The sequence below is a fragment of the Cimex lectularius genome, unplaced genomic scaffold (assembly GCF_000648675.2).
Source record: "Cimex lectularius strain Harlan isolate CLEC.00 unplaced genomic scaffold, Clec_2.1 scaffold42, whole genome shotgun sequence".
Lineage (NCBI taxonomy): Eukaryota > Metazoa > Arthropoda > Insecta > Hemiptera > Cimicidae > Cimex > Cimex lectularius.
The window spans coordinates 1,424,243-1,451,990 of NW_019392754.1; the positions used below are offsets into that span (position 1 = coordinate 1,424,243).

General features: G+C 34.5%; 2 protein-coding genes across 3 annotated transcripts in view; one reads left to right on the plus strand and one right to left on the minus strand.

The window, feature by feature from the left end:
- The window catches only part of LOC106673913 (transcriptional repressor scratch 2-like), a 129,446-nt gene that overhangs the window by 9,780 nt on the left and 91,918 nt on the right, over nucleotides 1-27,748 (minus strand). Inside the window, exon 3 of one of the 2 annotated variants that reach the window (XM_014406301.2) lies at nucleotides 12,537-12,578. The exons of the other annotated variant lie outside the window; for it this stretch is intronic. Coding sequence (XP_014261787.1) covers nucleotides 12,537-12,578 — 42 coding nt within the window. The remainder of the gene's footprint in view (nucleotides 1-12,536; nucleotides 12,579-27,748) is intronic. 2 annotated transcript variants of the gene reach the window in all.
- Nucleotides 22,432-23,761, plus strand: LOC112127027 (AFG3-like protein spg-7). The gene is made up of 2 exons (XM_024227290.1): nucleotides 22,432-22,666; nucleotides 23,535-23,761. Exons 1-2 carry the CDS (start codon nucleotides 22,453-22,455, stop codon nucleotides 23,648-23,650), a joined length of 330 nt encoding a protein of 109 aa, XP_024083058.1. The 5' UTR covers nucleotides 22,432-22,452; the 3' UTR covers nucleotides 23,651-23,761.

Sequence of the window (27,748 nt, forward strand, 5' to 3'; positions counted from 1 at the left end):
AATACAAAAAAAGAAGTAGGGAAGAAGAAGTTATACCGAAAGAACTTACGGTTAAATAATACAGAATTTAGTGTTGTTGGTATAATTTAATAATAAATTTTCCTTAATTATATTCACTATTTATTTAGATTATAAACTTAGGCCTAAATACATACGTATGAAGGTAACACTGAAAACTAACGCGTTTAAACATTCTTTCAGTTCATTCTTGATAGAAAACGTGGACCATGACAGTTATACCATGGTACCGATTTTATTGAGCTGGTTTCAGTTTGACGATTTTGTTTATTGCCATCTTCAGTAAGTATGTGTGATTTTTCAGTCAAGTTCCTTGTGTAAAATTTTGAGAAACAAGAGCCAATATTCTTTGTAAACCAACAGCAGAATACCAAAAGGGGTTCTATCAGACTAAAATATTAAATCATTAAAATAATCAGAAACCACCAAAGTGTGAAAAATAAATAATAAATACAATAAAATCATTTAGTGAGATAATAAAGTTAATAAAAATTTACATTAGCAATAAATGATTTTTCAGTATTTTGACGAATTTTCTTTGACAAATCACAACGAAATAAATTTTATTTGAATTTCTTATTTTATTTGATTTACAATGAAATAAATAAGTTGTAATTAACACACCGATAAAAGTAGGTATTTGAGATTAAAAAAACACAAATCGAATATCCTATTTTTTGCTCTTTAAGTACAGAACAAGAGAAAAAAACAATCTTTGACCGGAAACGGGAAACAGAGAGATGTCATGCTCGCCTTAGTTTTATACTCGATGGGATTAATAAAAATTTACGCTGAAAAAGATGGCTTTTTAAAAAGTTTTCCTAGCTTCGGGTCATTCATCAGTAAATTAAAAAATTCTGGAACATCAATTTTTGCAATTTCACGAAAACTTCAAATTGGACTGTGGAACCGGGAAATCGTTCTGAGGCGAGGCATTTTAGCAATCGAAAGGAAATTTTAATAACCTCTCAATTGATTACCTTTCACTTTACCCGATTTCTTAACCGTTTTCGAGTTATTCGCGATTTTTGAGCAAAAAAAGTGGTTTATGAAAAAAAACCATTCACACTCTCTCCCGATTTCACCATACATAAACCAATTGTTTCAGTACATTATTCGAAACCAAACTGCTGCCAAACTGAAGGAAAAGTTTAATTGCCGTGAAGTGGTAAACACGTGGGTGGCGACAGGAGAAGCAATCCTCATGCCAAAAGATCAAAGAGAAAGTGAGAAATGTCGCTTCCCCGGTCACTTTTTTGAAAAAAAAAATCGAAACAAGGGTTGTAAAGCGTAAAATTTGCAAAAACGTGCTGTTTCAAAAATGTTTTGAAAATCGGGCGAGAGAGTCGGATTGAGGAACAGGTTTATTGTACAAGTATAGAACTAGTATCAAGGCGGAGTGTAAAGGTGATAAGTTGTTACTTTGAGGGTTACACTTTATTTTTCAAAGATTGCTCCATTTTTCGATAACATAAGTGAAGGTTGTGTAGAAGACAGATGACTTGTTAGTATGGCGGTATCATCTGCGTACATGGTGGTAAGTGTATTCTCATTTGTGGTCATATTAGAAGTAAAGATTGTGTACAACAGCGGAGCGAGTATTGACCCTTGTGGCACACCTGCAAGCACTTCTTCCATCCCAGAATTCTCCGTACCCTAGTTTACTGCGAAAAACGCGCCTTAAGGTATGATTGTGTAATCAGATAATAGGCTAGGGTAAAAATAATTTGTAATTTGTATAGTAATCAATCATGTCATAATGAAATCTGTGAAGATGAGTGGTGGAATGATAGGTTCGAAAGACAAATTGATGGTCTGGTTTCTCTATAACGCCCGTAATGTCACAAACAATAAATTATACAATATGCTGGTTGTATATAATACATGTACAGATGTAGATACAAATAATTGAAGTAAACAAAAATCTAACAAATATTTTGCTATTTGGTGTACTTTCTTATAGAAATATTTTATATATTTTTACATATTTTTATGGTACATAAGTCGTTAAAAAGCTACGTCCCACTTCTTTCAAATATTCTGTATGACTTTAACATCCTAATCAGATATTCCGACAATGACTTCTCAAAAATCGGAAAAATTTTAGAGTTCAAAAAATAGATGAATTTACATTCATACAAAAATTTGAATTTAAGGGGCTATAGAGGTGCAAAAACAAAATCTCACAGTAGTTTCACGAGAAAAAAATGACCTAGCATACATGAAAAATATTTGGTTTCTGGAAATTTTTTAGTTATTAATAAACTTTGATATCTTTTACTATAGTTTTATAGCAATCTACGTAAAAAAATGTGACACGGGCACAGTAGGAGTATCAAGAAATAGTTGATTTTTTTCTATGAGCACGTAAAAAATCACATTTTGCCCCTCAAAAAATGGGGAATAATTCGAAAACGGTTAAGAAATCGGGTAATGTGGAAGGTGACGAATTGAAAGCTTATTAAATTTCCTATCGATTGCTAAAAGGCGCCGCTACAGAACGATTCCCTGGCTCCAAAGTGCTCAATTTGAAGTTTTCGTAAAAAGTGCAAAAATTAACAAGTTCCAGAATTTTTGAATTAACTGATGAATTTATTGAAACAAGAAAACATTTAAATCAGCCAACTTGTTCAGCGTAACATTTTATAAAAAATTCGATCTAGCGCAGGTCTATGTCTTAACAGGCTGAGAAAATATTCATTTCCAAAGAAAAGTTGGCCAATTTTCGTGCAAAAACCGGATGGTCGGTGTTTTTGGTGGGTAAAGTATTTACTAACTATAATTATTCAGAAATCGTGAGATGCGGTCTGAAAAGGTTTCAGAAAAACATTTTCTTTGTCGTGCCAACGTTTCGATATTTGTGTGGTGATTAGTGACCGTTAATCGATAATTATTCAGAAATCGTGAGAGAGCTAACCTTTTCCCTAATCCTAGATTGTCATTCTAAAGATAAGAACTGGAATATACTATATACAGTAATTCCAAGAAAACAAACTATGCTCACATTTTTAGCACTTCTCGATATATATTATCTTATACTTACCTGTCGCCAGAGTTAGAGAAAACTAAACATGGAATAATTGTATTGCAAAAAGTAGTTTAATATTAAATACTGTAAAAGGTAGAGACAACTCTACTATTTTTTTTTCTTTCTGAGGAATTTAGCAATTGTCCAAGTGAAGGGCAAATAAATAAATACAAAGTTTTAAAAAGGTAGCGTTAAGGAATTATTATAAATAATTATAAATATTATAAATCATGTGTGGTGATTTGTGAGCGTTAGTCAATAATTATTCGAAAATCGTGAGATGCGGTCTGGTGTGATAGGTTTCAGAAAAACATTTTCTTTATCGTGCCAACGTTTCGATCTTTGTGTGGTGATTAGTGACCGTTAATAGATAATTATTCAGAAATCGTGAGATGCGGTCTGGTGTGATAGGTTTCAGAAAAACATTTTCTTTACCGTGCCAACGTTTCGATCTTTATATTATCTATGGGCACTCTCAACACGACACGCAAGAATGGCACAATTACACAGAAGACAAACAGTTTGAGCCCTGAAGATGATCTCAATGTAGATCGAAACGTTGGCACGATAAAGAAAATGATTTTCTGAAACCTACGTAACACCAGACCGGATCTCACGATTTCTCAATAATGATCGATTAACGGTCACTAATCACCACACCCGTATATACTACCAACAAATTTTATAAATGCACATCAAAAGAATCTTTTTGTTTTGTTTTTGTGTTTCATAACAGTAAATTTTTGACACATTATAATAGCAAAATATGAATTAAAAAAAGGGGGGAGAAATGAAAGGGCTATGCAGTGTACAACAAAACGCAATCAAAATATTTAAAAAAATATATATATAGTTTTTTGTCCCTCCACTAACAGTGGAATGGTGTTTTCAGTCCATTTGCCAGTTGTGTGAACAACGCACTTGCACAATGGCCGATTGAGAATGTGGAGAGACGCCAAATCCGAGCACAATGCCGACGGGGGACAATAAAATATCATCACTGCCGGTTTTGCCAGATTCTCACCCTTCCCCGTTCTCATAACAACTAGCCCCGCCTCACCAACAAACGGCTCAAAGGTGGAGAATTAACCTGTCTATCTGTCCGTTTACGTCTTACGACCTTGTCACCCTTTGAATTAATCATCCTCATAAGACGACGAGAGCCTTCAATGTGACAGGCATCACTGTCAAGACGGTTCCTAGATTGCAATTCACACAAGAAGTCTGATTAATTGTATTAAACGCTAGTGCCACAATTCCAATTCACATATTCCGAACAAACTAAAATATCTATTTGTAACCCATAAATTTAAAAGAATTTTTTATGAACACCATAGCCACGGTGGACAGAAACACATCCTTGATATCAAGATCCAATGCTCTTTCAATCTGAATTTTAAAATTGAATTAGACCTAACAATTTTCATCTCTTCCTTGTGAACAGTCGAAACATTTGATTGGCGTGATTTGTATTGCTTTCCAAACTTTTGTTATACAATTATGTTTTAGTGAACAATTGACTAAGTTACTTCTTTCAATTAATTATTCTTTTTATGTAAGGTCTTGGTTGAGATAAAAAAGTCAGTGTCACGAGCGAGATTCGAACCCACGACCTTCGGCTATGGTGACTTTGATCATCTCGGAACCTTTTCTCCATCTCAACCTACAACCGTTCGAAATTTTCCCTCTTTTTGCAATTTTATTTATTTTTTCTCAACCAAGACTGACATAAAAAGAATAATTAATTGAAAGAAGTAACTTAGTCAATTGAACAGTAAAACATAAATGGTTTAAAATTTAATAAGGAAAAGAAGTATCAAGTACCCACAGGCCCACCAAATTAGTATAGATATGTTATATATTTGTAGTATGGTGAGAGGGACGGGTCATTGGCATTTCGTTGGTACTATACTTCCGAAGTGTAGTGTCTTGTCCAGAATGAATGTATTTATTAGGGTGAGAGGTGATGCGTGAAAGGACGTGGCTGTGAGGAATATCGAGTACTCCACAGGCCCGTCAAACAATTTAGATTAGGATAGGTTAGTGTGTGAGTGGAACTTGTAAATACAGTTTGAACGTATTTATTAGTGTGAAAGACAGGAGGGCGCAAGATCACGATAATCTTCCGACCTCCAATTAGTTGTAGTATAGGTTAGCAAATTAGTATGAATGTGAATTATGAAAATGTGTAAATATTATATCTATGTATTTTAATTTATCACGTGTGGGAGGGTAACAACAAACAAGATAACGAATCCCCTTTTAGGTGAATTAGGTGAATCGGAAGGCAACAGTTGTTTAGTTGAGGCATAAGAAGACTCAGAAAAGAATATACACATAAGGTAGATAAGAAGAAAATGCGAGAAGGTTTATATGTGAGGCGCCGGCGATGACCCAGGTAGTTAGCCGGCAAAAAAAAAAAGTATCAGTTCACTGAAAAAAAAAAAGAAGTATCAGTTCACTGACAGGTCCCCGTAACCACTTCATAAATCGCTGAGAATGCAATCTGATTATACGATATTTGAAAATGGCCAAATGGTGGGAGGTTCGAACGGTTGTAGGTTGAGATGGAGAGTTGGTGTCCGAGAATATCGAAGTCACGATAGCTCAAGTAGTGGCGTATTTAACCGAAACTCGTGGGTTCGAACCCCGCTCGTGACACTAACTTTTGTTATACAATTTAAGGTGATATTTTTGTATAATAAATTGAATAAAGGACTACATTAATTTGTTTGTAAAGAGTTACGGATTTATTTTCACTGTACCTAGAAAATAAATCTTAAGACACAACAACACAACAAAATATCCATCAGAATCTGACTTGACCGTAAAAACTAAACTAACTTTATACGAGACTTTGTTGCAACCACTTTGGACGTATGGAGTGGAACTATGGAGTTCTCCCAGCCAACCAATGCCTAGCACATCCAATCCTTCCAATCGAAAGTCCTCAGAGATATCCTCAAAGCTCCTTTCTAAATTCACTAATTTCGTGGTCCGCTTGACCAATTAATATATTACAATTAATTAAGGTTTTTAGTTGAGATAAAAAAGTCAATGGCACGAGCGGGATTCGAACCCACGATCTTCGGCTAGATACCCCGCTATTCTACCACTTGAGCTATCGTGACCTTGATTCACTCGGACACCAACTTCCCATCTCAACCCTACCTTTGAGTTTTCCCTCCTTTTTGCCATTTTTCAAATGTCGTGTAATCGGATTGGATTCTCGGCGACAAATGAAATGGCCACGGAGAGCTTTAGTGAAGTATACTTCATTTTAATTCATTAAATTCACTAATTTCGTGGTCCGCTTGACCAATTAATATATTACAGTTAATTAAGGTTTTTAGTTGAGATAAAAAAGTTAATGGCACGAGCGGGATTCGAACCCACGATCTTCGGCTTCATACGCCGCTATTCTACCACTTGAGCTATCGTGACCTCGATCCACTCGGACACCAACTTCCCATCTCAACCCCACCTTTTGAGTTTTCCCTCCTTTTTGCCATTTAAGATCGTGGGTTCGAATCCCGCTCGTGCCATTGACTTTTTTAGCTCCTTACTAAGTCACTTAACTCGTTTTTCTCAACGTTCGTTTACTCGACGAACTGATTAGTTCCTGATTCCAAAAGTATCTCACACTAACCTCTCGATCCATCCTAACTGCTCGAGCCTCTTTACATTCCCATTCCCAAAATTCGCCAAGCCTCGATACCTCCTTGAACCTTAATCTTTCACTGAGTGACAGCATTGACTGGTTCTCATGATATCCCAGCATTAATTTTAGAGCTGTTACCCTATGAAAAACCTTTTATGATCACATTTGTAAATTGTACCAATATGTAATAGCAATAATTATCGTATATTCCACCTTTCCTTTTATATAAAATATTTGTTAGTACAGCGATTATTTCATGTTTTCTAAACGATTTCTATCATAAAAAGGGCCTAAAATTTTTTTTAAAATATACTTTTTTTTAAACAATTAACGTGTTTTCTTGGCCTCAGCACACTTCAAGCACTTAATATAGATAAAATCATAGACATTAACTATGGATTTAATTATAATTGTCAATTTAAACGTGGGGAATGTCAATATTTTCTTTCTGTAGAATAACTGTGACTGTTTGGCTTATCGATTAGTTATGTGGGTTTTATATGAATTAATCCTTATTTTTTTCTTTATTCGTTTTTATTGTAAATACCTTTCGAGTCATGTTTGGCCCCTCAGTGCATAAAAACTTCTCTAGAACTGTAATTCATTCCAAGTAAATTGTTCGTTGTTCCGTGTGAATATTTCATTTTTAATTTAAAACTTGACAACAAAAACAACAACACTGAGATGAAAAAATTTAATGTTGTTCGACCTTTTCATATTAAATTATTTTAATTATTATATTCTCGGGAAAAATGAAAAACGGGTTAAATTGAGAAAAGAAGGAAAAAATATAATAACAACAATGTTGGCACGAATTCTCTAATTAATAAATAAATTCTTTCATTAATAATTTACAACGCGAGACATTATCACATGTTCTTTCGTATATAAGATTTGGACGGTCGATATCTGTTGAAGTATGGAATAGATTTCCTGTTCTATCTCGAATAAGAAAAAAAAGTCTGATTTTTTAGGCTGGTCTGTTGTTTCTCACAAATGTCACAGTGCCCTATTGTTTTTGAACATTGACTTGGAACTGGATCGACAGGTAGGTTGGGCACCTTGGCCGAGGGATCTACTCCCTCAGGATTTGGGGTTATCCAAATCCCTTTGGCACCGGTACGGTTCAATCTTCGGGGCGGGAAGAGAAAAAAAAAACGCAGAGCGAGAGAGGGCGAAAGAATGAAAGGAGAGTATAAAAGTCGATTCGCCGTCCAGAACAGGAATTGCATCTTTGCCGAAGGTGGGGGAACTTTCAAATTGGACCGAGGGTGGAAAATAAATTGGCGAGTATTAGAGCACCCTGAGCGAGGATGAGGGAAGTGGTTGAGATTGTAACTTTTGATTTATACTCTCTAACGTACGGTATTAAAAGTATAACAAATAAGGGTAATTTGTTTCGTCAAAAATTGCTATATGGGTTTTCTGCCGTGCTATGAAATTTATAGCAAACAGATAAGTAATACCTCTGCATTTTGAAATATTTACAATGTTTGATAATAAATTAGACATAGAGGAAAAAATCTAATTTTTAAAATTTCTTAAAGTAATAACTTTCTATTGTTACTAAAGTTGCATAGGCGCTGAGTCGACGAAAAATTCTTTAATTCCGAAAACGACGGGCAAGATTGTCGGAAATTAAGTTATTACAGATGGGGTGTATGTGCAAATATTGACAGCGCGTCCCAAAGCTCGCTTCGGGGCCCAATTAAGTGGAACCTCTTTCTTCCAATTGAGATTTAATTCGAAATTTTTCGTTCGCGCACAAATATTTTCTTTATCCTCTGTTTTTTGTTATTAATAAAATTCCACTTCATTGAAAATAAAAGCGAAATTAACCAAATAAATTTGTTTTTAATACTACCATTAAAATTTAAATATTTATTCTTCAACTCACGATGGGTTGGGTTTGTAAAAATTACAGATATTATTGGGTGAAGAAATGGTTCATCGTGTATTATATTATCGTACAACTTGTACAGCTAATAAAGCAAAAAGAAAAATCTAAAATCTACAAGGGACTTAAGGCCATACAGTCATAATTTAATTAGATAAGTATGTTCAATGTATAAATGTTCTTTTAACTAATAACACAAAAAATAAATAGGTTAAAAAATAACCCTACTGATTATATTATAAACCAATAGTTTAAAAATACAATACTAATAGTAAATCAGATATCGTGAGATGCGGTCGGGTGTTATGTAGGTTTCAGAAAAACATTTTCTTTATCGTGCCAACGTTTCGATCTTTATTGAGATCATCTTCAGGGCCTGGGATTTACAAACAATGTTTNTGCACAAAATTGTCTTTTATATACCGACTTCCTTCCCCACCCCTTCAATACCAAACATATATAAACATAAAACAGCAAAATCTCACTGGCACTCTCAACACGACACGCAAGAATGGCACAATTACACAAAAGACAAACATTTTGAGTGAGTAGAAATACTTTGTTTGATTATAAAATATATTTTGCATTGTATAAATTCACTTATCCACATCCTAAATGTATTTGTTAAATGTAAACATTGTTTGTAAATCTCAAGCCCTGACGATGATCTCAATAAAGATCGAAACGTTGGCACGATAAAGAAAATGTTTTTCTGACACCTACATCACACCAGACCGCATATCACGATATCGATTAACGGTTACTAATCTCTACACATAAAATACTAAGTTTTTATAATTAGTATTTTTGGGAAATGTAATGAATCTATGTGTGAATAACTTTACAGTGTATATCAGGTTACAAAAAAACACAATTCATTATGAAACTTATAATTTTGAGAAGGACACGTTTGAAGCAGAATCCCTTAAATTCGCCATTATATATTAACTGTATAGAGTATAATGGACATAAAAAATACAGACGAGGTAAAATTTTGTTTTTTAAATAAATTAAAGGACCTATTTTAGCACTTTAAAATTAAAAACACATCTATTAAATTTTCACGTATTTAGAGTACAACGATTGTCACAGATTTTCTGTTTTAAAATATAAATCAGTTAAGACAACTATTTTTTTAAATTATTCGTTGAGTCCAGCTGGGCTTGTGATTATCTAGCAAGTTTGTTTTTGATCATTTTAGTCTAAATCAGTTAACTGAACTCTACATAACCTAAAGCGTTCCAAACCTAAACTTCAATCACTTTAGCCTGTTACTAATCCAAACATCCTAAACTGTCGCTAAACTAACTTTTTGTATCCTAACCCGTCCCTAACCTGATTTCCAATCAACTTAACCCGTCCGTAATCTAACCTTCAATCACCCTAATCCATCACTAATTTGACCACATTAACCAGTCCCTAACCAAACCTTTCGTAACTCAACCCGTCCCTAATCTTGAATCAAACTAACCTTCAATCGCCCTAACCCTCAATTAACCTCACCTTCAATCATTATAACCCGTCCCTAACCTAACTTTCAATAACACCAGGCCATCCCTAACTATAACTGTACCTACCAAGTTCAAACCATAACTAACCTGAATTTTCGCAATGTATGAAGCAAAAATGCATATCATGCAATAAAATGTGTATCTAGCTGATGTTTAAATAGCAAATATCAAAACCACATATCACAGTAGATATCAGTTTATACAATGGTTTTTGTAACATTTTTCCATGTGTGTTTGGGATCTGGTTTCTGGTCAGGTAGAGAAGAAAGTAGACCCTGTGGTCACTTGCCAAGCTTTCGGCCTTTATCATTAGGGCCTGAATAATTATTACAATGTAATATTATTACATTAATTACAAGTTTTTTTTTAACTTACAGCATCCTAGTTCTCATATTAACATTACAGGATGACGGAAAAAACGAACGAAATTTTTTTTTACAAAAGACCTATTTTACTTTTGAAATTGTTGGTTTAATGTAGTTTTGCATTATTATAGAAAAACCTGGAGAAACTTATCTTAATTTCATCTTAACCAACCTCATGTACTTGGAGACCTCGTAGTCGATGTCGTCGGGGTTTATTCCTCATTCTGTCATGTTAATATGAGAAATAGGATGCTGTAGGTTAAAACAAACCAGAAAACTTGTAATTAACGTAATAATGTATTGTTATAATATTTATTCACGCCCTGATGTTGGTCTTAAAAAAGGCCGAAAGAATGACAAGTGATCATAGAGACTCTACTTCTTTCTCTACCTGACCACGATATTCCAAACATCGTCGAAGAAATCGTCTTGGTCAATTTCTTCTTCATCAACATTTTTCCTTGTGGCGTTCTGGGTTGATGAATGGGTCTCATGCGGGTTCCCAGCGTTCCATACATTTCTTCTAACTCGGCATTAAAGATAGGGTTATGTAAAAAGTGATCTTTTTGTGACCATATCTTAGCGCGTCAGTTGCGTCCTTTTCTCGCCGGGTACATAGTTTGATTCCGATTATTTTAGTTTTCCTCTGTTAGCCTGTGACTTTCGTCATTACCATATTTGATTTTTTTTTCAGGTTTTACTATCCGATAAAAAGCAAGAAGTTTATTGTTCTATTAAAAATCACCCGGAAAGATGAACATGTAACTTGGTAGTTTACGATCATTTGGTTTGGACTATTTTCGCTTTTTTGTCATCTGGCATTCCGACTTTACGCTATTGTTATTGATGGGTTTGTTTCCTCTTAGCTGTTCCTTCTATCTCATTGTGATAACTTCGTAAATTGGTTTCTGGTGTATTGCTTGCTGTTTCAGTTTGTCCGACGCGTTTCTGATTTTTTCAATTTCAATGATATTTTGTAACATGTGAAGAAAAGCAGAAATGAATAGCAGACGAGGAAGCTACCGTAATTACCAAACTACTGATTCCTGACATAGCATATCTGACGAAAAAATATCCCCATTAGCAATGTTGTATTATAATTTTAGATAAATATAAATATAAGCTATTTTCGTTTTATATGTTTAATGATCATGAACGATAAATAAACAATCTGAAGATTCTGTTTACATTTTGTCTCTGTTGATTTCTGTCATACGAATACCTGTCAAGTTGCTATTTTCAGTTGTGTGTTACTTCGTAAATTTACTTATCCGAAAAACCATCTTAGACAGAACGATCAAAATCCGACCAAACTACATGTACAAATATATACATTTGAAAAGTGGAAAAAATATAAATCACACGATCGGGCAATATTAACTGTGTGCCCTCCAACTTTGCGTGCTTTGGAGGCTTTTTAAACCCGGTTGATACTGCAATTTACTAAAACTCAGAAACGTTTGAAGAGGCACGCGATGTTGACTGCCATACTTAATCAAACCAAATCTCTGAAAGAAACATGAGACCGTTTTCCGCAAGAATTAACTCCGTCTAAGAACAGTTTATAAAAGTTGGAATAATACGAAACGACTGCGGTTTTTATTATTTTACTCGTGTTGAAACGTTTTTCATAAAAGCTGATCATGCATTTATACATTGAAGCGTTATGTAAATGTGATTTACCAAGCATTTTGCAAAATTTATACAAATATGTTTACAACGGTTGAATACAGAGTTTGAACAGAAAATGATTCTTGAAGAAATTCAAAATATTTCTTAATATAGAAAATTGAAACGTCAAAATAGTTTTCTTACAAGAGTTCGCAACAGGAGAGGTCATATCAGTCCTTGGGGTGTCGGTATATAAAAAAATGAAAGCCCCAAGTATGTCCGGTTCGAATGCCGCTGGATTCAAACTTAGAACCTTTGTTATGAACAACTACGATTAATAGTACTCGTCAATAAAAAATTGAATATTTCAAATTGTATATTTTTAAATACTTTTGAAGATAACATGATTAAAAAAAGAAATTGGTAAGAATGCTTACATGCTTACCTTGATAATGAACAGCTGCTCCGTTTTCGTTACTGCACAGCCCTGTCAAAAAATATTCCATTATAGTTACGTTTAATTATTCAAAAACGAATAATTGGTAACTATAAATAACAAAACTACATAGTAAAGTTGAAACAAGTTTCCCAACTTATTGTATGAAGGAAGTTTCTATAAACGGAAATTTTTTGAAACAATCAATATTTGCCTATATCTTAAATTTTAATTTAAGAATTTTATGTTTGAATATTGAAATTGGATAACACAGCAGGGTGAAAAACTGTGTACATTTAATTAGAACCACCTACTAAACTTTATAAAATCGATTCTTCTGTAAAAACAATTTTTTAATGTATTATTTAAAGCTGGTTTTTACCATCATAATATGAATATATAACCACTCAGTACGCGGATGACTTGGCATTCCTTTAATATTCGTGTAAAGAATCACAGATTATGCTAATGTAAAATAAATTGTGGAATTTTTGCTGGGAGTCAGCGGTGTGATAGTTATCCATCTTCAGAGATTTTTGTAGAGTGAAATTTTAGTTAGTAGGGCGTGGATGTGGGTGGGCTGTGTAACGTTTTGTTACGTTCATTTGTCGTACTTTTTATACGCCGTGTAGTAGTTTCATATTTTTTTTGACGATAGTTTCTCGTTGTTTTCTATTAGGTGTGTCTCGTAATTCGATTTTTCGTCTTTCTCCTTAATTTTCTTTTTTGTACGGTCTGGTCGATGGAGTTAACTCCGCATTCGCATGTTAGTGTTTCCTTCTTGTGCTGGTTGGTCCGTCTTACTGAAGATCAAACAGCTTAACAAATTGGCATAGTGGGTGACTAGTTGAAACGCGCCTAAATCAGCCTAACAACATGATCATCACCTCACTGAACTCACAAAGGATTTCATAACAAATTGTAAATATAATAAACACAAATGGTTCATCAAACATCAATGGATGATTGCGATGATTGTTAATTAATGAAACGTGTCAGTCTGTCCAAAGCAAGCGAAACTGGGTAATTGGCAGCGACCAAACTAAAAAACAATGTATTTAATTATTTATTCCGATTTGTTCAAGACACTTTTTCTTTACAAACTGTTGTAAAATTAACAATTTATCAGCTCGTTGATACATAAATTACTGGTGGCAAGTCTGACCTAACGGGGCGCAAAACCAACACTTCTGCAACACTCGCCGGTCTTGCGGGTTTAGCATGTCGGGAGCGCCGTATAAGACGTTCGAATCTTTTAGTTTTCATCCCTACCATGTATTTCTTGTCGGAGCATTGTCTTCATCTTGGTTTATGAGATGCGTTCCGGTTTTTTTTTTTATAATTATTGTTTTTCCCCCCGTTCGTAATGGAGATTTCATAACAGCTTTTCAGCTCTTCGCCTTCTTCCGTAATTGTCACAAATCGAAAGCTTATTGTAATACTAGTTTAGATAGAAAAGTGACTTTGTTATTTACAATCGTGTTAAATAATGTTGTTATTATGATCTATTTACAAAAGGAAAGACATGCATTACCACTGGTTGTGCAAACCGTTGTGGGTGAGTTGACCTTGCGACCTATTACATTTCTTTTATTTAATAATTAAATTAAATAATTCTCTTTTAAACAAATAGTATTACATTACAGTTAATCTTTCATTGACAGAATAATATTAAACTATTAATGACTTTATGGCTAACTTACAATTGTACATAAATCATATTATTCCTTTTTAAACATTTACTAAATTCTTTTACACATTTTACACTTTATACCAATGTAAAACATATATATATACATATATATATGTCGGTGATAGAGAAGAAACCCAATGATTAATGTTTATAATGTTTATGTTTTCTACTTATCACATTTTTGTAAAGTTGATTAATTATTATTTATTATTATTATAAAGTTATTACTTCCTGAAAGGCAAACACATTGTGTCGTCTTGAACGCTCCCCACTGGTATAGAATCTAAATTAACCGCGGAGGTAGTTTTTAGAAAGACCATGGAGTGCGCTCTATACTTTTGCGGGGGCAGAAGCAATAAGAACCTCCAGTATGTTACAGTAACATTTTATTCGTGCCAGTGGGGAGTGCATCCGTGCCTTGATCTTTTACTAAATAAAATTATAATTGTTAAATAGTCTTGTTTGTTATTATGTCCGACTTAGAAGAGGGCCAGATCTCCGAGGATGAGTGGGATCATAGCCCAACGGATGAATTCCCGACATATATATATATATATATATATATATATATATATATATATATACATATATACATGCAAATTACCCTTATACTATTTTGGCCAACAGATTGTAAGCTGCTCTGCAGTAACGCCACTCACTACCCAATTTTCCCCATTTATACATTCATCATTTTTTGGGATCAAGGCGAAAATAGTCCATTCTTAAATCGGATAGTTTGGGACATACCCCGAGAAAATGAATCAGATCTTCTACCACGTACTGGTCATTACACAATGACACCCCAACTCTATCTCCTTGTATGGTTGTTGCTCGAGTTTCAGAGTTTGGCTTCTTACTGCCATTATCCATTGTAAGTATGACCATGGGAGCTTTGCCAGCTCGTAGCTTTTATATTTTAAATCAAAATGTAACTCCCAATTTAGAGGGTATGTTTTTCTTTTCCTTACTCCCTCTAGAATTTCTCGGCGCCATGGTAGGTTATTTAAATTTTGAATCGTCTTAAGGAAGCTCACCCATTCTGTAATATTATTTAATGAGTGAATGAATGAAAGTTTTTTTTAAACAAAAGTATTTACATTAAATTTATATTTCAAAAAGCTAAATTGACAATTCCCTTAGCCGTCTGTCGAGTTGATTTATAAATTTATATCCCTATTTTTGTAACTTGAGAATGACATTCTTTGATTTTACAAATTGAAGTGGTCAACCAGGTATTTTCGGTACTGCAAGGCGTGAGTGAGGTACACCACAATCTTCCTCCAGTTACCCCTTCCGTTAAGAATTGCAATAACTTATTCTACATCCAGCTTCAGTTTCCCAAAGTACGTTTGGCGGAAATCTCAGAACAGGATGTGAAGTGGAGAGTGTCCTCTGGGACGTTGAGGTTACATAAGGAGCAAATGATGGCACGGTCCTGTCTCCACGGTTATTTTACCCACCCTGGGAGTCGTGGCCCCCTGTGTGTGGAATTAAGACGACGATGGGTGGTATAGTGTGGTTTGAGACTCGAGACCCCGAAACGGCTCACCTCGTGTTCTCATCCACGGCCCTTTTTCTCAATCCGAGTTCCTTCATTCTATCCTGTGACCTTTCCTAACCCTTCGGTGCAAGGGGGTTATCCGGGCACAAAATAAAGGTGCAGCCCAGACGGCGTGGCAACCTCTCTAAAGCACAAGCTGTACTCGTGTCGGCCTAGGGTCGGCATGTGCGGCGGGTGCCTTAGCAGAGTCACACGAGGGCCAGTGCACTAGATCCTGTCTGCATAGACGGGGGAGGGTGTATGGCCGACTGTACCACGGGGTAACTTAACAGTCCAAATTCAGCCCTAGTTACACTGGGAATTGTTGTGCGTATGACCGGCGTGGTACCCAAGGGGAAGCGAAGGATCGGACCACCTAGGCTGAGCCTATAGCGTCGCTCGAATGCGCATGGCAGGCTCGATACACTTTACCGTAGGTGGTGCTCATCTAGGGTTTGGTTAGCAATTCCACTTTAAACTAACCCGCTGCCGGGGAGTTTCTACGCTAGGGGAGCTCTTACACTCAGGGAGATAGAGTGGCCTTCTCTATCTAGGGAGTACGCGGGAGAACAGGCTGATGTATTTCGGCCTGTTAGCCTTTTGCGTGCGGCATACGACCCCATGCACAATGCGGGCCCGACCACTCGGAATGGGCAAGCGGAGAGCGCGGTTGCCTCGGCCCGTAGGGGCTGGGGCGCCTCTACACCAATGCTGCGGCGGTAACACCATTCCGTCGTATGCGGAGGTGCGTCAGCTCTCATTTTGAGAATCAAAACGTCTGATAAGGCCGAATAAGCCAGGTGCGGACGCTAAAGATCCTCTTGTCTTGTTGACGATGAGTTCTCGAGAACGAACTGTCTCCACGGTTGGCAGTTCAGCTGATGCAATTCACCCCTCGCCCTCAAGACCAGAGGCACCTAATAGGCTGTCATATTAGAGCACTCAATGTAGTTTCGCCTGTCAAAATCCAGTCTTGCGTACAAGTTGTCATGTAACTCGCATGGGTTACCAGGTCTTTCCTTACCTCCCAATTTTTAATCAGGTAATATTATTTAATTTGGTAAGTACTCTGATGTCCACTGTACCGCCATTACAAGGATATCTTTGAACCATGATAATTTCTTAACTATGATTTCCATAGGAACTATTTTTGGATATTTATGTTCGGGCATATTCAGTACCTTTATAATGTCATCGTGGTGAAGTTGGAGTGTATGATGGAAAACTAATTACGATTAATAGTTTATTTCAATTGATTAAATTGATCCATAACTCATTAGGGATTGAAACAACTATTTAAATGCAGTCATTTAATCATGAATGGGCAATATTTGGAAGTTACAACGCTGATAATTGTTATTATGAACTTTACCATATTTACATTTTAATGATTAAATTTATGAAAAAGGTTAGTTGAGAATGATCAACTGTCATAGTTATTAAGTCAAAGATAATTATTTAAGGGTCTAGATTTTTAGAAAATTGTCGAAATGGCGGGTCATCATAAAACGAGGACAATTCAAATTAACTCAAAGGGTGAAATAAACCGAGATAAACAGTGTGACGTCGGTAATAACATGCGGCAGAAGACCAAGCCGTCTTGACGTTTCAACATCCAGCCTTGAGCGAATAGTATCTCATATAAGTTGACAAGGAAACCACTTTCCGAGCGAGGGATGGGCCCGAGGTAAATAGGCGGATTTCAACCGCACTTCGCCTAAGTTGAAATTCGTCCAAATAAATTTGACCCAAATCTAGTTTGGACATATTTACTTTCGCAAGTCCTTCTTTTCTCCCATTCTATTATAAAAGATAATATATATAAAAATTAACAATTAAATGTATTTATGACAATCCATAATTTAGATTTGAGGATTTTGGTTTGTTTACATGACAAAGAACTGCAAAAATAAAACGAATTTTCAAAACCTGCATTAATTTTTACCAACCCAATGACATATTATCCTGTTGGTATTACGTAATACTATCATATTTCCTATAAAAATAGAAATGTTGGTTAACGTTATTAAAACAATAACAAATAAAAAACTGCACAAAAAAATAACAATCACAATAAATATTTTTGTTTATTTTTAGGATAAAAGAATAAAAGACGACACAAGAGATTTATATTTATAAGATTGCAAAGGAAGCACTGAATATTTTCCAACAGTTGAATTAATTTAGAATTGCAGATTTTTATTCTTCTCCATGACTCTAATCTAATCGCGGAACCGTGAGAATTCGAAGGCCTTTGAAGTCCCGGATTTCTAGAATTACCTCTAAACATACAAATGGAAATCAGGGGCTCGCTTTTTCAATTGCTGGTCGCCTGGCGAAATAGTCTAATCCATTGCTAAATCCCTCACTCGGTAGGAAGCTATTATTTCCAACGGTTTAATAATTTCTAGAATCCCTTTTAAGCTCAACAACGGTTGATGATTTTATATTGTAATATTACTTTAAACAGGCACTTCCTTATTTGACCAATTATATGTAGGACCGTTTCTATTTGTTACCAGATATTGATCGTTTTTGTAATATACTCATTTCTTATGAATTTTTTTCTTCAAATATTATGCAATATTCAAGACAAATAAGTTAAACATTAAATATAGAAAATACTTTAGTGGGCGAAACAATTAGGTAAACAGAATCAATCATTTACATTGTTAAATGTTGATGGCCTCCTTTTTTTTCAAATATCCTGAGAAATAAAACGACCAATGACCATCCGAATCTCTAATACAAATGATTTCCTTTTGCTTTGAAAATCATTTAAAAGCATTCGCCTGTTTATGCTTAATAATTTATTTGTTAAAAGGATAGTCATCAGCAACGTAAATCCCTGGAACTTCGGCCGTTTTTGAAAGATTCAGCAAATGTAAGATTGAGTAAATCATTCGTTCTAAAATATATAAAATAATCAGCTCATTATTATCGTTTGTTTAGAAATAGAAAAATTGAATTGTAATGCCTAGTTCTTGCTTTTTTCTCTAATATGGATTCCCTATTATTCATAGTAACTTTTGTCATTCCACTACATAAAGCTGGCGATAGATCTAATGCTTTCAATTACAGACCAATATCTATTCCAGGGGTGCCCAAGCTCCTTGATATCCTAGCCATTTTTCAAAATTTGAAATTTTACGCGAGCCGCAATTAAATACGTATTTAAAAGGTATGCAAAAAAGGTATTAAAAATTTTTTTTACAGAAATTATATTTATTGAAAACATATAAATAAAAATACAAAATATTGAATTTAAATATTAAAAATTAAACACATTTATTTTACTTCTCTTGATAATTCTTTAAAATTTGGTGAATAATTGGTGACAGCACTTCTCAATAATTCTTTGAGATGCTGGTTAGTTAATACTGATTTGGATTTCACGAATTTTAAAGTGGAATAAAATGATTCACATAAGTAAGTTGTTCCGAATATTGAAATAATTCGACAAGCAGCCTTTTTTAATTCAGGATACTTCGATTCTGGTACAAATTTCCAAAATTCAGCAATCGACGTCGACTTATATTTTAATTGTAGAGCTTGATCTTCTTGCATCTCTATTAGTTCTAATTCTCCAGATGCTTTTTGGGTCATAATTATATTGGAAATGGAAAACTCACCTTGAATTATGTTAATTTCAAATGGATTCAGAAAAAAAAATCAAGAGACGATTTAAAATATTTCAAGTCTTGAAATCTATTTTGTAATTCCGTCTATATTCCTTCTAGCTTTTTTATATACTCGTTGAGTTTTTCTTGTTTAATATTGGAACAAATTTTTTTAATTCGAGGAAAATGACAAAATGTTTTCTTTTTAATGTTCTTTTGAAAAAGTTGTAATTTAGTTTGAAAACTGTGAGAGGTCAGATATTATTTTATCTTTCCCCTGCAATTGTAAATTCAGTGTTTGCAAATGTTCCATGACATCAGTCAAAAACATTAAGTCTTGTAACACTCGTCAGCGTCTAATTCTGAATATGTTATTTCCTTTTCTTTTAGAAATGCAGTTATCGGATCAAACAAATCTACAAAACGATTTAATACGTTGCAGCTAGATAACCATCTAACAATGCAAAAGAAATTAATGTCATTTTGAAGTTCTTCGTCCTTTAATTCTTCAAGGAAATTTTTGAATTGTCGATGATTTTTTGCATTGGTGCGAATGTAATTTACAATGTGTAACACTGTTTTCATAACATCAGGATATTTTAAATATTTTGTAACAAGATGTTCTCGGTGAATTATGCAGTGAATCGGTATGAATTGTGGAATTTGAGAAGCATCTCTTAAAAGCCCAATAAGACCGATTTTTTTACCCAGCATTGCCGGAGCTCCATCAGTTGCAATGCTTACAAGTTTATTAAGAGGCACATCAAAAGTTTTCATTATGGAATCTAATGCATTTTTAATATCGACACCGCGGGTTGACTCTTGAAGTGCTACTAAATCTAATAATTCTTCTTTAACAACGAACTCAAGTGAAACAAAACGTATGAAAACTGCCAATTGCGGAAGATCTGTGATATCTGTCGATTCGTCAAGGGCTAAGCTAAATGCAATACAGTTCTTCAAATCATTTTTTAAATTATATTCAAGAGATGTAAAAATTGCAGTTATCCGTCGTTCGGTTGTGTGTCTCGAGATGGGAATTTACGAAACAACTTTGTGCAATCCTGCATTATTTGGACCTAAAACTTTAAGTATATCTTCCAAGTTTTTTTAAATAAATTCTCCCTCTCTATACGGGCGTTTTGCACGAGCAATATTCCAGGCAATAACAAAACTGGCTTCAGCTACATTATTAGCTTGATTGCTAAAGGTCATCAAAATTGACTGTTGTTTATTTAAATTTGATTTTAAAGAAGCAAGTTTATCTGATCTTAATTTGTAATTTGGTGAATACTGATTAGAAAACTGAGGATGATTGGTTTCATAATGTCGACGTAAATTGCTAGCTTTATAATTTTTATGACCGTGGAATTACAAATAACACATAATGCTTTTCCGCTGTTGTCAATAAAAAAGAAATTCTCCTCCCACTCGTTATTAAAACTTCTATTTTCTTGCTCGTATTTTCTTTTTTTATTTTCGTTCTCTGTCGTCATATTTTTAAAAGAACTGGAAATGAATAAAGAAATTTAGAAAATACAAGTTTAGTGTTATTAAAACAATAACAACACGTGTTACATACTACCGTAGCAAGAGTGATACAAATTGTTTCCTTCAGAGCACAATGTCAACTGTCCGTGGCAATGAAAGTTTATAAATTCAAAATCGGTCTGAAGTCGGTCATGTTTATGTTCGTTCGCGCAGTTTTCGATGAGTCATATCGTTCTTAACTTGGACGGAAATGAAATTTGTTACAACATTGCACTTAGTCTTTCATATTTGTTGTCAGTAATTTAAAAGACATTTTGAAACACATACGGAACGATAATAATTTTTAAAAATATAATAGCACTAAAATGAAAAGGGAACTCGGGTACATTTTTCGAGAGACACAAATAATCCTTCAAAGAGCCGCATGTGGTTCGCGAGCCGTAGGTTAGCCCCCTAGATCTATTCAATCCATGCTCTCCAAGATATTTGATTCTATTATTTGTAATAAACTTAAAAACGACATTAAATATTTTATTATACCGCAGCAACATGGTTTCTGCTCTAATAGATCAACTGTTACTAACCTGCTCACATTTCAAAATTACATCTTAGATGCAATAAACTCTGGACACCAAGTAGACTCAGTGTATACTGATTTTTCTAAAGCTTTTGATAAAGTAAATCACACAATATTGTTAAGGAAACTAATGGATTATGGTTTCACCGGAACTATCTTGAATTGGCTGACCAGCTTTCTCTCCGACAGAAAACAAATAATCAAAATAAAATCATTTAAATCATGTCCCTTTGCGGCTTCCTCGGGAGTCCCTCAAGGGTTTCATCTTGGACCAGTTTTGTTTCTCTTATTTATTAATGATATCCACTTTTCTCTCCCTTCTCCTCAATTTTTATTATTTGCTGATGATATGAAAATCTATTCCATACTCACTTCTCCTTCTGATTGCTTACAATTACAAAATTCTATCAATAACGTGCAAACCTGGTGCTCTAATAACAAACTTGCTCTTAATGTTTCCAAATGCTACACAATTACATTCTCTCATAAGAAACAACCTTTTATTTATCTCTATACTCTCCATGATGCTCTTTTAACGCGAGTTGAGGTCGTAAAGGATCTTGGTGTACTTTTTGATCAAAAGCTCAAGTTTAAAGAACATATTTCTTCAATAAAAAATAGTTCTATGAAGAATCTAGGTTTCATCATCCGAAACACCTATGAATTTAAAAATCCTCTATGTTTTGTTCATCTTTATAAAGCTTTTGAACAACCCATACTAGAATATGCTATACCTGTTTGGAACCCATTCTATCTATTTATTGATGAAATTGATGCTGTTGGTCGCAAAAGAGGAGGGAAAAGTTTTGGAGGACACTCCGAACAGGAAAATACCTTGAATCAAGTACTGGTTGAAATGGACGGTAAATTAGTTTTGTTACATCAAACATCTTTTATACTTGTAGATAATTAATATATGTTAATGTTGTTAATAAAGTTTATGTTATAAAGTGGACGTATATTCGTATAATAAATAGTGGATTTTCTTCAACAGGTTTTAACACATGAACGTGGTAGTGCTTGCTGCAACCAACCGAGTGGATATTCTTGACAAAGCGCTTCTAAGGCCCGGAAGATTTGACCGGCAAATATTCGTTCCGGCCCCGGACATAAAGGGGAGAGCTTCAATCTTTAAAGTCCACCTTTCCCCTTTGAAATCGAACTTGAACAAACAGGAAATATCTCGTCGCCTGGCAGCGTTGACTACCGGATTTACAGGTATTTCACATTATCCTTGAGCACTGTCTCAAAAATGATCCTGTCTTACTTTGGCAAATCCTACTGTCGAATATTTGCTATAAGAATTATCTTTTTGATACAGAAAACTCAATCCAATCTAATACTAAAAAGGTTTTGGAATTATGTGAATTCTGTCAGCACTTCTAAAGCCATGCCCTCTTTCATGCGTTTAGGAAATGAATCTTCATCTAGTGGCCATGACATTGCTAATCTCTTTGCTAAATATTTCTCCCAAGTCTATGACCATAGTTCCGATCTTCCCACTTCCCTTCCTGAAACAATCTCTCTCCTTACGCCATCTTCTCACACTATCTCTAATTACTATATCTCACACAATGAAATACTAAATTCTATCTCATTACTCAACGTGAAAAAGTCTTCTGGTCCCGATTGCATACCCCCTATATTAGTTAAAGAGTGTTCTGCGGCTCTTATTGCTCCTTTACACTATATTCTGAACCAGCCGTTAAAAACAGGTATTTTCCCCAATGCTTGGAAAAGCACTTTTGTGATTCCTCTACATAAAGCTGGCGATAGATATAATGTTTTCAATTACAGACCAATATCTATTCAATCCATGTTCTCCAAGATATTTGATTCTATTATTTGTAATAAATTTAAAAACGACATTAAATCTTTTATTATACCGCAGCAACATGGTTTCTGTTCTAATAGATCAACTGTTACTAACCTGCTCACATTTCAAAATTACATCTTAGATGCAATAAACTCTGGACACCAAGTAGACTCAGTGTATACTGATTTTTCTAAAGCTTTTGATAAAGTAGATCACACAACACTGTTAAGGAAACTAATGGATATAATTTTTTTTGCCTTTCACTATTAGCGCAAAGACCACACCTCCACCCGGGAAGAAGAGAGCCCCAGCCCGCCCACCGGGGAAAATTGCGGCACCTGGGAAAAATGCGGCACCAGGGGACTCCACCTCAAATTCCAATTTGACTCAAGTACGTCCTGGTGGGATGTGCGTGTGTGCCTGGCCACCCACATTCCAAACCGATCGGGGACGGCTATCGATGTCCATGTACCAGAGCCACCCCCAGCAACCAGACAAGGACCACCCCGCCCCCGGGCAGCAGGCCAGAGACAGTTATCGTCTCAAATAGTTATATGGCACTCATGGACAAATTTAACGATATTTGTATCAAAGATCTTTAGAAAACAGTCGACATCTATAATCAAATGGTTTGTCCAACGTTTTTAGTTTATACGTTGGAACCCATTCTATCTAAATTATCAAAAAATTCTTCAATCTGTACAAAAAATTTTAAAAAACTTTCCTACAAACTCAATCTTCCTCCGAATTCTGCCTACCCTGGAATCCGCTCTGAACTTAAACTTTTCGAATTGGCACTAAGAAGGGATTACATTGATATTGTTTTTGTATTTAAATTATTAAACAATCTCATTGATAGTCCTTATCTCCTCTCTCAACTACAGCTACATGTCTCTTCGCACCTCTTAAAACCTATAAATTATTTTATATTGAATTCCAAAGCTCTAACTACATGCTCTCTCCTCTACACAGAATGATGATCAAGAGTAACAACATCTGCAATAGCATTGACTTCTTCAATAGTTCTGTGCAATTTGTGAAAAACTTTATCCTACAACCTTAGTTGAATGCTATTATATTTCATACTGTACAAAATTATTACAATTTATTTCATTTTCTGGTTCAACTAATTCTCGCACTCTAGTCTTATTATATATTTACAAAGAGCATTATTTTCATTAAATATGTACCTAATTATTGTAGTTTCAATTGTCTTTCAGATTTATTTTGTTTCCTCTGCCTTATTTAGTTAGTAATTATGTCTTTAATTTTTGTTGTTCAGTTTTTGCTCTTTAATTGTATTTTTATATTTATCATTTATATTTACCATTTATATTATTATCTTGTATATACGTCCTTATTCTTTTTATATATATTATTTGTATTTTTACATATATTATTTATATTATTTGTTATTGTAAAATGTCTTTTTTTATAGTGGATTTCGATCCGTAAATAAATAAATAAATAAATAACTGACGTGATTAATTATAAAAAGATTTTGTTTGATGTAGATATTGTGGAGGCATTATTTGACGTCTGAGAGTAGAGGTTATGTGCAGGCTGTTGTCTTGTTTTGTATTATTTGATTGTTGTATATTACAACTAGCTGCAATTGGATAAAAATTGTAGCGAATGTATAAAATAACCGACACGCAAGGATGGCACCATTACACAGAAGACAAACACTTTAAGCCCTGAAGATGATCTCAATAAAAGATCGAAACGTTGGCACGATAAAGAAAATGTTTTTCTGAAACCTACATCACACCCGACCGCATCTCACGATATCTGAATAATTATCGATTAACGGTCACTAATCTCTACACATGTATTTTTAGTTCTACTGTCTGTGATATTATATGAAACTAGTCCAGTCATTTCATAGTTTAGAAAGGTGAAGAANATAAAGAAAATGTTTTTCTGAAACCTACATCACACCCGACCGCATCTCACGATATCTGAATAACTATCGATTAACGGTCACTAATCTCTACACACACGTATAAAATAAAGTTTAAAAAAAGTGGGGAAACTACTGGTTGTCGGTACTCCTATGGGTCATTCTTTGGGATAAGAGCATTTAAGGATTTATGCTAGTTGGACGGTATGAACGTCTAGATAACGGGAGTGTATTACATCTTGAACAAAAAGAATAAAGGTATGTAAAGAAAATGAGAGCATCAGGGATTTTTCTGAGCCGTTGGACTGCTTGGATTCGGAGGACTGTTTGGTTATACCCAACACTTCCAACCCGAAATCCACATGGCCTTTTATTTAAGAATGGTAAATTAGGGCATTTACCAAGAAGTCTGATAAAGTACGTTTTCATTGCTTTTCGTTTAAATCGTTAGTGAAGATTCGCGTCAGATAAGTATGTCACTAACCTAGAGTACCGCACTTGTCCGTAAATGGGAGGGGTATTTGATTGAAGCAGACCTTTTTCAAAGAGTAAAACTTATGTGATTTGATTTTTCTGAGTTAAATCTGTTTCTTTCTTATACTTTTGGTCTGCCTGACAATCCTCGCTAAAAAAATAAAACAAAAAATAATAATTAATAAAACCATGGACTTAATTTTCCTGGTTTATTGATGATGTTTAAAAGCTAGATGGCGGGCATATCGTAAAAGCAATGATTTTTGGGTTGGCCTAGATAGTTGAAAAAATTGGAAGGTTATTATGTTTATACAGCTAAAAGATCAGAGAATGTGTTTGTTAATATTACAGACTTTATGAGTACAGAGAGAATAGAGAAGTGAGTCATGGATATATGAAACACTGGCTTTTATTGAATAAATAAAGAAGGAGAACCTTGAATGACGTGAAATTAAAGGTGAAATAAATAGTAGATAATACGTGAAAGGTTTCGCTTATGTTTTCCCCGTTACCGTTATGCTTTCAATGCGTAGGAAACAGCAGGGCTTTGTTTTACTTTGTTGGGATTTTGATGACTGTGGTTGATTGTAAAACAAGAATATTATAACGGAGTCTTATTTATCCGGAAATTGTTGTTTGTTTTTGCGTTATGGAGGTCCGGGAGAAGTGAGAAGGAAGACAAGGACGTCATGAATTATTGATCCCATGTATGTCTTATATGTCCGGGTGATGAGTGAAAACATTGGATAGATGGATTACGAAACTTTGGCCCTTGTTCATATTCAATTTAGCTCGTTTGGAAAAGAGGAAGGATGCAATATTGATTAATTATGCTTGTTAATCATCGAAAGTTGTTCGCAGGAATTGATTCTGTATAAGGAGCGAAAAATTTTTTGACCCAAAACGTGCGACTTTCTATAACCTGTCTAATTTGTATTCCATAATTAAATTTAATTTTCGTTAACATTAAGTAAAATTTCCAAGTCATAAAATCTAAAGTCTCAATTTTTTGTTGTAATATGAACATCTAAAATCAAAGCAAAAAGAGATTTTGCGGATAATTAATCGTTCACTATGTGTAGGGGCAGTGTTGTATAAGGACTGAGGAAGTTGGAAACAGGCAGTTAACTAGAGCAACCAATTTAAAGTCTGAGCGCCCGGAGGCTAGTAAACCGAGCTGGGATGCGGTTACGCAGTCGGAATTATACAGAACAACACCCTTTATGGCAGACAACTATCTGAAGACAAGCCCGTGTCGATATTTAGGTTAGCTCGCTTTGAATTTCGGTTTTAGCTAATAATTCGCACTCGAGTAAACAGTAATAGTTATCTAGAAATGTGTGGTGATTAGTGACCGTTAATCGATAATTATTCAGAAATCGTGAGATGCGGTCTGATGTGATGTAGGTTTCAGATAAAAATTTTCTTTATCGTGCCAACGTTTCGATCTTTATTGAGATCATCTTCAGGGCTCAAAATGTTTGTCTTCTGTAATTGTGCCATTCTTGCGTGTCGTGGCACTCTCAACACGACACGCAAGAATAGCACAATTACACAGAAGACAAACACTTTGAGCCCTGAAGATGATCTCAATAAAGATCGAAACGTGGGATGATTAGTGACCGATAATCGATAATTATTTAGAAATCGTGACCGGGATTATCCAGACCGCATCTCTCGATTTCTGAATAAAGATCGAAATGTTGGCACGATAAAGAAAATATTTTTCTGAAAAACTACATCACACCAGACCGCATCTCACGATTTCTGAATAGTTACCTAGAAAGGAGAAAATTGATCCTGGGTTTTTTGTTTAAAAATAAACCATAAACACATAGTTATATAGCATAAATACACATGGAGACAAAGTTGCCAATTAGCCCTAGGAGCAAATAAACAATATATTTTACCTAATACAACCAAATTTAAAAAATACACATTTCTGCTCTCATCGTGCAAGCATTTAATCACAATGGTATAGTAATCGACTCCTTTTATTTATTTGAATTAACAAAATAATATAAAGGATTTTATCTAACGAGGTTAAGCTTATAAAAAGTTACAAAACCAAAAGAAGCTTTGAATAAACTAGACACAAAAATATGTT

Excerpts from the sequence above, each read along its gene's own strand:
- LOC112127027 (XM_024227290.1), top strand. The coding sequence starts at position 22,453 with ATGAACGTGGTAGTGCTTGCTGCAACCAACCGAGTGGATATTCTTGAC. Across the intron at positions 22,667-23,534 it reads GTTGACTACCGGATTTACAG|CGCAAAGACCACACCTCCAC; the intron begins GTATTTCACATT and ends TTTCACTATTAG.